The sequence below is a fragment of the Cherax quadricarinatus genome, chromosome 19 (assembly GCF_038502225.1).
Source record: "Cherax quadricarinatus isolate ZL_2023a chromosome 19, ASM3850222v1, whole genome shotgun sequence".
In the NCBI taxonomy this organism is placed as follows: Eukaryota; Metazoa; Arthropoda; class Malacostraca; order Decapoda; family Parastacidae; genus Cherax; species Cherax quadricarinatus.
The window spans coordinates 48,499,501-48,513,049 of NC_091310.1; the positions used below are offsets into that span (position 1 = coordinate 48,499,501).

The 13,549-nt window shown below is 38.6% G+C and overlaps 1 protein-coding gene across 3 annotated transcripts in view; it reads right to left on the bottom strand.

Moving 5' to 3' along the window:
- The window catches only part of Cyt-b5-r (Cytochrome b5-related), an 86,978-nt gene that overhangs the window by 21,446 nt on the left and 51,983 nt on the right, over positions 1–13,549 (bottom strand). For all 3 annotated transcript variants that reach the window (XM_053776270.2, XM_053776272.2, XM_053776273.2), the window contains exons 5-6: positions 12,954–13,356; positions 6,384–6,536 (exon numbers count right to left, since the gene is read on the bottom strand). In XM_053776270.2, the coding sequence (XP_053632245.2) occupies positions 6,384–6,536; positions 12,954–13,356 (556 nt within the window). The remainder of the gene's footprint in view (positions 1–6,383; positions 6,537–12,953; positions 13,357–13,549) is intronic.

Consider the following 13,549-nt stretch of genomic DNA (forward strand, 5'->3'; position numbering starts at 1 on the left):
CTGGAACTGACAGGATCATGACAGAAATGTTAAAAGCAGGGGGGGATATAGTGTTGGAGTGGTTGGTACTTTTGTTTAATAAATGTATGAAAGAGGGGAAGGTACCTAGGGATTGGCGGAGAGCATGTATAGTCCCTTTATATAAAGGGAAAGGGGACAAAAGAGACTGTAAAAATTATAGAGGAATAAGTTTACTGAGTATGCCATGAAAAGTGTACGGTAGGGTTATAATTGAAAGAATTAGAGGTAAGACAGAATGTAGGATTGCAGATGAGCAAGGAGGTTTCAGAGTGGGTAGTGGATGTGTAGATCAAGTGTTTACATTGAAGCATATATGTGAACAGTATTTAGATAATGGTAGGGAAGTTTTTATTTCATTTATGGATTTAGAAAAGGCATATGATAGAGTGGATAGAGGAGCAATGTGGCAGATGTTGCAAGTATATGGAATAGGTGGTAAGTTATTAAATGCTGTAAAGAGTTTTTATGAGGATAGTGAGGCTCAGGTTAGGGTGTGTAGAAGAGAGGGAGACTACTTCCCGGTAAAAGTAGGTCTTAGACAGGGATGTGTAATGTCACCATGGTTGTTTAATATATTTATAGATGGGGTTGTAAAGGAAGTAAATGCTAGGGTGTTCGGGAGAGGGGTGGGATTAAATTTTGGAGAATCAAATTCAAAATGGGAATTGACACAGTTACTTTTTGCTGATGATACTGTGCTTATGGGAGATTCTAAAGAAAAATTGCAAAGGTTAGTGGATGAGTTTGGGAATGTGTGTAAAGGTAGAAAGTTGAAAGTGAACATAGAAAAGAGTAAGGTGATGAGGGTATCAAATGATTTAGATAAAGAAAAATTGGATATCAAATTGGGGAGGAGGAGTATGGAAGAAGTGAATGTTTTCAGATACTTGGGAGTTGACGTTTCGGCGGATGGATTTACGAAGGATGAGGTTAATCATAGAATTGATGAGGGAAAAAAGGTGAGTGGTGCGTTGAGGTATATGTGGAGTCAAAAAACGTTATCTATGGAGGCAAAGAAGGGAATGTATGAAAGTATAGTAGTACCAACACTCTCGTATGGGTGTGAAGCTTAGGTGGTAAATGCAGCAGCGAGGAGACGGTTGGAGGCAGTGGAGATGTCCTGTTCAAGGGCAATGAGTGGTGTAAATATTATGCAGAAAATTCGGAGTGTGGAAATTAGGAAAAGGTGTGGAGTTAATAAAAGTATTAGTCAGAGGGCAGAAGAGGGGTTGTTGAGGTGGTTTGGTGATTTAGAGAGAATGGATCAAAGTAGAATGACAAGGAAAGCATATAAATCTATAGGGGAAGGAAGGCGGGGTAGGGGTCGTCCTCAAAAGGGTTGGAGAGGGGGTAAAGGAGGTTTTGTGGGTGAGGGGCTTGGATTTCCAGCAAGCGTGCATGAGCGTGTTAGATAGGAGTGAATGGAGACGAATGGTACTTGGGACCTGACGATCTGTTGAGTGTGAGCAGTGTAATATTTAGTGAAGGGATTCAGGGAAACCGGTTATTTTCAAATAGTCGGACTTGAGTCCTGGAAATGGGAAGTACAGTGCCTGCACTCTAAAGGAGGGGTTTGGGATATTGGCAGTTTGGAGGGATATGTTGTTTATCTTTATATGTGTATGCTTCTAAACTGTTGTGTTCTGAGCACCTCTGCAAAAACAGTAATTATGTGTGAGTGAGGTGAAAGTGTTGAATGATGATGAAAGTATTTTCTTTTTGGGTATTTTCTTTCTTTTTTGGGTCACCCTGCTTCGGTGGGAGACTGCCGACTTGTTAAAATATATATCTTTTTCTTCTTTCAACGTACCAGCCGTATCCCACTGAGGTGGGGTGGCCCAAAAGAATAAACTGAAGTTTCTCCTTTTAAATTTAGTAATATATACAGGAGAAGGGGTTACTAGCCCCTTGCTCCCGGCATTTTAGTCGCCTCTTACGACACGCATGGCTTACAGAGGAAGAATTCTGTTCCACTTCCCCATGGAGATAAGAGGAAATAAACAAGAACAAGAATTAGAAAGAAAATAGAAGAAAACCCAGAGGGGTGTGTATATATATGCTTGTACACGTATGTGTAGTGTGACCTAAGTGTAAGTAGAAGTAGCAAGACTTACCTGTAATCTTGCATATTTATGAGACAGACAAAAGACACCAGCAATCCTACCATCATGTAAAACAATTACAGGCTTTTGTTTTACACTCACTTGGCAGGACGGTAGTACCTCCCTGGGCGGTTGCTGTCTACCAACCTACTACCTATAACCAACCTACTACCTATATAAAATATATATATATATATATATAAATGCAGCAGCGAGGAGACGGTTGGAGGCAGTGGAGATGTCCTGTCTAAGGGCAATGTGTGGTGTAAATATTATGCAGAACATTCGGAGTGTGGAAATTAGGAGAAGTTGTGGAGTTAATAAAAGCATTAGTCAGAGGGCAGAAGAGGGGTTGAGGTGGTATGGTCATTTAGAGAGAATGGATCAAAGTAGAATGACATGGAAAGCATATAAATCTATAGGGGAAGGAAGGAGGGGTAGGGGTCGTCCTGGAAAGGGTTGGAAAGAGGGGGTAAAGGAGGTTTTGTGGGCTAGGGGCTTGGACTTCCAGCAAGCATGCATGAGCGTATTAGATAGGAGTGAATGGAGGCGAATGATACTTGGGACCTGACGATCTGTTGGAGTGTGAGCAGGGTAATATTTAGTGAAGGGATTCAGGGAAACCGGTTATTTTCATATAGTCGGACTTGAGTCCTGGAAATGGAAAGTACAATGCCTGCACTTTAAAGGAGGGGTTTGGGATATTGGCAGTTTGGAGGGATATGTTGTGTATCTTTATACGTATATGCTTCTGAACTGTTGTATTCTGAGCACCTCTGCAAAAGCAGTGATAATGTGTGAGTGTGGTGAAAGTGTTGAATGATGATGAAAGTATTTTCTTTTTGGGGATTTTCTTTCTTTTTTGGGTCACCCTGCCTCGGTGGGAGACGGCCGACTTGTTGAAAAAAAAAAAAAAAAAAAATATATATATATATATATATATACATATATATATACACGTATATATATATATGCATGTATGTATGAGATACAATGCAATGCCAATTAACACATGGGTTACATTCCTGAAAACTGTGCACTACATAAAACAGCATTATGCCGACTGAAGAACACACGGTAAAAATAGTGATACATACATGCTTAACAACTAAAAAAAAAAAAAATCAAACACGTGTTTTTCATACTTTACTTTGTAGTCACCATTGCTTGTTATTTAGAAATGTATGGCGAACGTTGATGTAGCCCTACTAGGCCTAGTTGAATGTAATGAGGTGTATATTAATAAAATATACCTTAAATTCTTGCTGCTGTTACTTGTTGATCTTGAAATGTGTGAGAGGAGTTAGGTGTGGCATACTGGGTCAACTTGGATGGCTGAGGCTCTTGTTTTGATGGGGGATAACAGTGAGTCTTGTGTTGATGTCTGTAGTTGATGGTTGTAATGTTGTGTTTAAATATTCTGTAATATGTCTCTGCTCCATTTTTTTCCCTGAAGATAAGTTATGGTCACCTGCTCCAGATCCTGCTTCACAGCAGTGCTTCTAAATGTGTCAGGGTACATTTCAGTCAAAAAGTTTGCAACTTTATCAGTACTATATGATGCAACATTTCACATAGCTCTTGCAGTGTCACCAGTGAGAGCACAGGTTTTCCTGCTTCCTTCCAAACTGGGAAATAACCTCCTCCACATTTCATTTGTTTTTCATCATCTTCTAACAGTTTATTTATGTCCTCTACATATTTTCAAAGCCTTCACTTGGCACCCTCTTTTGCCAGATACACAATTTCTTGGATCTGACTCTGTTGAGGGGATATCTCTGAAATTATTCACCACAAAAAAACATAATTTTCCCAGCCAGTATTTACTGTTCATTTTGGAAGTTCAACCCATTATACTTTTACTTGGGTTATTGTACTTGCAAAGTTAAATTTATGCCAGAACTGTTGCACTCCAATATCTGCTTTCTGTATGAGGTTGTGTGTGCAGTAACACTTTAAGTGTCTTAATCACTCCTCGAGCCAGTGGTTGTATCAAAGATGTCATATCTGGTGGCTAAAACACACCCTTTAAACTTGGGTGCACAGATTACAAGTTTTGAGAGAGGCTATGGGAATTATTAAATAAGAAAAAAACATGAATGCCAGCTGTCTTTCTGGTCAGGAACAGCTTCACACCAAGCATACAATAATTTTTGAACCAGTCAACAAATATGGCCTCACTCAACCATACCACCTTGTTGGATTGTCATACAACAGGAAGAGTAGCTCTGTTTTTTACTTAAAGCATGGGGAATCTGGGAGCTTGTGTTTGATATTACCCAATGCATTTGCTCACAGAAGCAGCTGTGATGATCTTTTACTGCCTTGAATCTAGGTGCAATTTTCTCTTGCTTAATGAAAATTTTACACAGTATTTTCCCCTAAAAAAAATTCTGTTTCATCAGCATAAACACTTTGTGGGAAGTACCTATTCACAGATATAATTTCCTCCAACTGGACAGGAAAATTCCTGGCACAACGTTGTCTACAAATGCACTTTCTCCACTAATCTTCGAGTTATGCAACTGATTGGACATTTTAAACTGGCTGAATCATTCAGAACTAAACACTCTTTTGAAGGTTATTCTTCCCACTCACATACTGTTGTACAGTACAACAGGCCTTCCTCCAGGCATTAAGTGGAGCATCTTTCCTTATTTTACACCACAATAAGCCTTTCTATCTTACTATGAGGGCATTAAGTGGGGTATCTTTCTTTGTTTTGTGCTCAGTCCACACATTCAGTAGTTTTTCTGTCTTATTCACCCGCATTAACTTTTTTGTCTTTCTTTTCAATGGATCACAAGCCAGACTGCCTTTTGCACAAGCTCTAATCATATGAACTGTTGATTGTACAATACCAAATGTGCAGACTATTTCCATGTGTTCCACCTTTAAGGATATCCAAGATTTCATTTTTTTTTTTCAAAATGGTCAGACTTTCTTGAGTATTCATTTTTTGTGCTCCCAGCATCACTAGTTTTGCTCTTGAATTCCAAATTTAATAATGAGAGATGAGATGGGGTGAAGAAGAGATCCAAAATGGATTACTCGTGACTGAGTATGATATACAACCCATCCACGAGGGCAACACTAGGCCTCTCCTTAAAACAATGGCCTCACTTACAAGTTAACTATAAGGCAGAGAGAAAACACTCTGCTTCATGTTCAAACTGAGTTTAAGACTCAAATAGGATGTATGCCTTCCCCCCTTTTTCCCCCAGACTTTACAGGGCATTCAGATGGTCTTTCATCAGTGCACTTTGGACTTGGGTACAATATTTCATTGGAGTTTTGTTAAAAATGCTCTCTCAAGACTTCCAATAAAATTATGTGCCAAGTATTGGCAAATGTAAGATTAAATAATTAGTACAATTATTTCCTGCAGTGACATGAAGTTCATATTAATTCTCTCTTAAACCAAGATTGTCAAGTTGTATATTTAAACAAAATTTTTAATTAACAAATAATTTAAAATACCTAATAGTATTTTATTGGAACTTTTAAAATGCAGCATTCCACTATTAGCTTTAATGCAAAATAATCAAGGATGAATTCTCAACTAGCCTGTAAACTGAAATGGAATCACTGACGATATTTAAACTAGTCCTGGATCATTATCAAATCATGAGTCACTTTACATATGTCCATGACAGACTGAAATATTGGCTAAGTTTCATTGCCAATATGTGGGTTAGTTTTGAATAGTACAAGCAATGCCTACTTATTCTTCAACCACATATGAAGTTTGGTTTCTTGCAATCCTAGGGATATAGCATAATGAAAAAAATGGATAGTGTTTTGTTCTGTCAACAATTATGCTTAATTATTGTGAAGCTTCAGTGTCTGGCTAAATGTGGTCAAGAACAGGCAATTTCTCTCAACAAGAAATGAGGGCTTAGTAACTGAAGGTATCAGTATATAGAAACACATGCAACTGTTTATCAACAATGGTAATGTCCCTGACATTACTACTGAGGTCAGGTATGACTATATACATGTACAGTATTCTTTATAAAATCTTTCCAGTTACACTGGTTTGAATGTCTTTGATAAGCACATTAGATATGGCCGGGCTCTAAAATAAATAAGAATTTCAGCAGCTCTTAACATGTAAACTGAGCTATGTAAAATAAAAAAATATTATCAGTGGTTTCATAGGTATGTAAATAACATTAATTTATCCATAGCTTCCTAAAATCTGGTGAGTTCCTATGTAATAAAAGCCAAGAGTTAGTTTGCAAAAAGCTCCAAGCTTACCGGTCTCTCACAGCATCCAGCTGACACAGGCCCCAATCTTTGTCTTCTCTCATAGCATCACCTTGATGATATATGTCTGGGTGGTGATGTGCAACTACTACACCTATGGCTGCAAACCAATAACTGCAAGCCATATGCAACACCACCCACAATCTGTGAGGACAAAGACCAAATGAATATCCAACATGCAAATTCAATTATTGCACTGACACATTTTTGACAAATAATAAAATAAATAAATAATAAATAATTTTTTGTATTTCTTTACATAGTATACAATGTGTAGTTTACATGTAATAACATATTGTTAACCACAAAGAAAACCACTAGCATGCATGAGCATTTTGGGCAGACTAGTCCTAGTGCTTACAGACAAAGTAAATTTGTATTTTTTTATCACACTGGTTGTCTCCTACTGAGGTAGGGTGACCCATAAAAGAAAGAACACTTTCACCATCACTCACTCCATTACCATCTTGCCAGCGGTGCCCTGGCATTACAGCTCAGATGTCCCTCCAAGCTGAAATATCCTCAACCCTCCTTCAGACAGCAGTTAAGACAAAAATTTCAATAACAGCTGCAATAGTCAAACTTGTTTAACCCTTCAACTGTCCAAATGTAGATCTACATTTGCACGCGTAACACTCCGACCTTGATTTTCCCCATAAGAATATAAAAAACGTAGCTCTACGTTCGGAGTGCTACACAAGCGAACGTAGATCTACGTTTGGACAGTTTAAGGGTTAAATTAAACATAAGAACAGAAGAGCATTGCAGTATGCCTATTGGCCAATCTACTTGTCCGATCTACTTTAAAAGTTACTCAGAGTGTTTGCTTCAATGATGCTACTGTACTTGGAAGTTTGTTCCACTCACATAACACTACTACCAAACCAGCGTTTTCCTGCATCTTTACTAAATCTCTATTTATCCAACCTGAATCTGTTGTTGAGAGTCCTGTCTTCCTGTTTTCCAGTAACATCAAGAGCAGAACTGAGCTGCATAACTGAAACAAGGTCTTCTCATTGATATACAGTATTAAATTGAAGTACTATAACCTTGTGACTTCTATTATTTATGCATCTTGATAAAAAGCCAAGAAATAGTATATGTATTTAAATGCAAATACTGGACTTATGCACTGTTGTCTCGGCTTTAGGATTCTTCTAATGAGAACTATCTTTTCATTTGAATTTGGCTTAAGACCTATATTACTGAATTTATAATTTGTTTTTTTTCAACAAGTCGGCCGTCTCCCACCGAGACAGGGTGACCCAAAAAGAAAGAAAATCCCCAAAAAGAAAATACTTTCATCATCATTCAACACTTTCACCTCGCTCATACATAATCACTGTTTTTGCAGAGGTGCCCAGGACACAACAGTTTAGAAGCATATACAGTAGGGCCCCGCTTTTTGGTGTTTTGCCTTATGGGGTTCTGCTAATATGGCGATCTCAAATTATGACCAAAACTTTCTATACGGCAAGTGGTCTTTCAAATACGGCGCGGGCCACCCGGTCTGTTTACATTCTCCATGAGCACATCTCTATTATGTAATAATAATCACTCTTGGGCACATTAAATGTCTAATTTTACGTCAATATAGACATTTTCATTAATCCATCTATGATATTTTCTTCAAAATTAGTATATAAGAAACACGTTACATAACATATAAACATTTTATGTTTATATACTATGGAGGTGTGGTAGCCAGGCGGAAGGAAAACATTACGTCACTCCCCTTAATACATAATACTTTTGATTACAATTCTCGGCATGAATTTTTCATTATTTCTCTCTTTGTTTACGATGACATCTAAAGGTAGTTGTTAGAAATGATTAAACTCAGTGAACATGGTATGTCGATGGTAATAATATGCCTCTGGGTCACATTAAATATCGTGTAGCTATGTAGCCCAGGTGGACTACATTTTTTTTTTTTTTTTCAACAAGTCGGCTGTCTCCCACCGAGGCAGGGTGACCCAAAAACGAAAGAAAATCCCCAAAAAGAAAATACTTTCATCATCATTCAACACTTTCACCACACTCACACATTATCACTGTTTTTGCAGAGATGCTTAGAATACAACAGTTTAGAAGCATATACGTATAAAGATACAACATATCCCTCCAAACTGCCAATATCCCAAACCCCTCCTTTAAAGTGCAGGCATTGTACTTCCCATTTCCAGGACTCAAGTCCGACTATATGAAAATAACCGGTTTCCCTGAATCCCTTCACTAAATATTACCCTGCTCACATTCCAACAGATCGTCAGGTCCCAAGTACCATTCGTCTCCATTCACTCCTATCTAACATGCTCACGCACGCTTGCTGGAAGTCCAAGCCCCTTGCCCACAAAACCTCCTTTACCCCCTCTCTCCAACCCTTTCGAGGATGACCCCTACCCCGCCTTCCTTCCCCTATAGATTTATATGCTTTCCATGTCATTCTACTTTGATCCATTCTCTCTAAATGACCAAACTACCTCAACAACCCCTCTTCTGCCCTCTGACTAATACTTTTATTAACTCCACACCTTTTCCTAATTTCCACACTCCGAATTTTCTGCATAATATTTACACCACACATTGCCCTTAGACATGACATCTCCACTGCCTCCAACCGTCTCCTAGCTGCTGCATTCACAACCCAAGCTTCACATCCACATAAGAGTGTTGGTACTACTATACTTTCATACATTCCCTTCTTTGCCTCCATAGATAACGTTTTTTGACTCCACATATACCTCAACGCACCACTCACCTTTTTTCCCTCATCAATTCTATGATTAACCTCATCCTTCATAAATCCTGGACTACATACCTATATTATTATTATAACTGATAATTATACGTATGTGTACCTGTACCTAAGTAAACTTACACACTACGTTGGCATGCAGGTACACATTAAAATCACTAAGTGTGTCTTATTAGACTTGAAGATGCCACATTAATAATGATAATAATAATAACACAATAATAATCACTCTAAGGAGCATTAAATATCATATAAAACATTAATATAGATATTTTGCTTAATCCATCTAAATACACCCCACAGTAGAATAAATTAACATATATATATATGAGATGTGGTAGCCAGGTGACTTGTAGGACTTGTGGCAGCCAGGCTACTTGTAGGACTTGTGGCAGCCAGGCAACTTGTAGGACTCATGGTAGCCAGGCAACTTGTAGGACTTGTGGTAGCCAGGCAACTTGTAGGACTTGTGGTAGCCAGGCAACTTGTAGGACTTGTGGTAGCCAGGCAACTCGTAGGACTTGTGGTAGCCAGGCAACTTGTAGTTCAACATCAGAGAAAATGTGTCACTATAATATTACTGGGGATAACTAGAAAAATATTCAAAACTCCCCACACACTCACTCAACTATTCCCAAAGTCTCTCTCTACACTTCTCTCTTCTCCAGGTGCATATACTCTTACTATAACCCACTTTTCACATCCACCCTTTATTTTACTCCACATAATCCTTGAATTAATACATTTATACTTCCTCTTTACCTGCCATAGCTTATCCTTCAACATTACTGCTACTCCTTCTTTAGCTTTAATTCTATATGAAACCCCTGACCTAATCCCATTTACTTCTCTCCACTGAAACTCTCCCACCCCCTTCAGCTTTGTTTCACTTAAAGCCAGGACATCCAGCTTCTTCTCATTCATAACATCCACAATCATCTCTTTCTTATCATTCACACAACATCCACGCACATTCAGACATCCCACTTTGACAGTTGTCTTCTTATTTTTAGTAATCTGTACAGGAAAAGGGGTTACTAGCCCATTGTTCCTGGCATTTTAGTTGACTTTTACAACACGCATGGCTTACAGAGGAAAGATTCTTATTCCATTTCCCCATGGATATAAAAGGAAAAGTAATAAGAACAAGAACTATTAAGATAAAATCAAAGAAAACTCAGATGAGTGTGTATAAATAAACATGTACATGTATGTGTAGTGTGACCTAAATGTAAGTAGAAGTAGCAAGATGTACCTGAAATCTTGCAGATTTATGAGACAGACAAAAGACACCAGCAATCCTACCATCATGTAAAACAATTACAAGCTCTCGTTTTACACTCACTTGGCAGGACGGTAGTACCTCCCTGGGTGGTTGCTGTCTACCAACCTACTACCTACATTTCCCTTTCCCATGGATTAGATCTTTACACATGTCCATGTAAAACTGCATCCGTCACTACTCAGACCACATCAGCCTATCTAAATAATTCTGTAGCACCTTGGTATCCTCAGAAATTATTTGATGATCTATTTGTGTCACTGGCAAACTTCCCTATGCTACTGTCATACATGTAGATTGTGAACAACAAAAGGCCCAACACTCACCCTCCCTCCCCCATGTTAAAAGAAATAAACACACTTAACAGGTCCTCCCTTATGATTTCTCCTCATTTATGCAACTCTGTTACCACTGTACCTCTCAGTCAGCTATGCTTTTATCTGGACTAGAAACTATCCTCTATAGAATTTCCACTCAAAAATTCTTCAAATTGCGTGAATGCTGTTTTACATACCTTTTGACGCCTTGAAAGCAATTATAGTTTACTCTCTAGTGAATTATAGTCTATGGTTGCTTCATTAATTAATGTATCACACATAATAATTGACTTGTCTACTTGTGTCTGTTTTAATTGAAGTGATTTTAAATGAGTTGGAACAGACACCATAGTTCTGAATTGTTAAGGTTAAGATTATTTAACTAAGAATATACCTAGTAGCTAATAACTCTGTGTTGACAGCAAGTCAGCTGGTGTCTTGGGAATGTTGCTGTATCAGCTTGTTATGATGGCAGTTCCACACATACCCAGGGACCTTGACCCACTAACATAATTACACTAAGTGCAGTCAGCAACTTCAGTGGGTATATGTGTTGTCCTGAGTGTCCCGCTTGCCAGTGGACCAAAGTGGCCCTGGGATGTGGCCATTAGTGGACCTATGAGGATATGGCCATTAGTGATCTGAGGTATAGGGGGCTGTCTGCATGCTGGGAAGCTTTTAACCCTTGGCTTGCAATCCCTTATTAACCATGGGGTTCTGCTGAATTGCACGTTGAAGGATGTTATCATGAGATGACCATTTTTTTTTTTCAACAAATCGGCCGTCTCCCACCGAGGCAGGGTGACCCAAAAAGAAAGAAAATCCCCAAAAAGAAAGTACTTTCATCATCATTCAACATTTTCACCTCACTCACACATAATCACTGTTTTTGCAGAGGTGCTCAGAACACAACAGTTTAGAAGCATATACGTATAAGGATACACAACACATCCCTCCAAATTGCCAATATCCCGAAACCCCTCCTTTAGAGTGCAGCCATTGTAATTCCCATTTCCAGGACTCAAGTCCGGCTATATAAAAATAACCGGTTTCACTGAATCCCTTCACTAAACATTACCCTGCTCACACTCCAACAGATCGTTAGGTCCCAAATACCATTCGTCTCCATTCACTCCTATCAAACACGCTCATGCACGCCTGCTGGAAGTCCAAGCCCCTCGCCCATAAAATCTCCCTTACCCCTTCCTTTCAACCTTTTCGAGGACAACCCCTATCTCGCCTTCCTTCTCCTACAGATTTAAATGCTCTCCATGTCATTCTACCTTGATCCATTCTCTCTAAATGACCAAACTACCTCAACAACCCCTCTTCTGCCCTCTGACTAATACTTTTATTAACTCCACACCTTCTCCTAATTTCCACACTCCAAATTTTCTGCATAATATTTACACCACACATTTCCCTTAGACATGACATCTCCACTGCCTCCAACCGCCTCCTCGCTGCTGCATTCACAACCCAAGCTTCACACCCATATAAGTGTGTTGGTACTACTATACTTTCATACATTCCCTTCTTTGCCTCCATAGATAACGTTTTTTGACTCCACATATACCTCAATGCACCACTCACCTTTTTTCCCTCATGAATTCTATGATTAACCTCATCCTTCATAAATCCATCCGTCGACATGTCAACTCCCAAGTATCTGAAAACATTCACTTCTTCCATACTCCTCCTCCCCAATTTGATATCCAATTTTTCTTTATCTAAATCATTTGTTACCCTCATCACCTTACTCTTTTCTATATACAAACTATATTAATTAAATTTTCACTGACAGAGAAAAAGTCGGTAGTGCATTGAGGATCTGTGGAGACAAAATACTTCATCTATGGAGGCAAAAAGGGATTGTACCCGAGTATGGTGATACCAATATCGTTATATGGGTATGAAGGATGGGCTTTAAACGTTGCAGAGAGGAGGATGTGTTGTTGGTGTGAGCAAGGTAACATTTATGAAAGGATTCAGGAAAAATGGCTAGCAAGACTCGAGTCCTAGAGGAGGATAGTACAGTGCCTGTAATTTGAATGAGGGGTGGGAATGTCGCTCTTTGGAGGGTCATATAAATTGTAATGTCAGCATATTTCTGGCATGAGAGTAATTGAATGAATGAAAGCAAAAGTTTTTCTCTATATCAGGTCATTACCTTGGTGGGAGACAGCCAGTTTTAAAAAAATTACCTGAAAGCCATTCCAACTGATGATGAAACTACTGCCATAAGAATGAATTCAACGACAGGAAGTAGATTTTCTGGACGAAGTTTCATATCTCCAGAATACTGATGATAAATTCTTTTTACAGCTTCTATGAACAAAGCCATAGGCATAATAAATTGCTCATATATCCAAGAGCCATATCTTTTCATAAAGCTTTTATCTGATTTGGGTAAGAATTCCCAAATAGGCTCAAGTGCTGATATTTCAATGTCATATATTGTATTGGTGTACAGATGATGGGAGAGTCCATGACTGATGCGCCAGTCATACGAAGAGAAGAGCATCAGATCAAAGTAGTACATTCGCCAGTTATCTCGCTGATGAAAGAAATTGTGAGCGCAATTCCCAGTCATCCCCAGTACAATGCCTGAAATCAAGAAATGTGTAGTTGGTATTTTTTGTCATTTAACATAACCTGATAAATTCTACATTGAGTGTAAGAATTACATCGTGTAAGAATTACATCAAAAAATTTCACTTTTGTTAAACCCATACATTTAGTCATTCTGGTTACCATTTCTAAATAATTAAATGCAGAAGTGAAAAGAAATACAGAGATT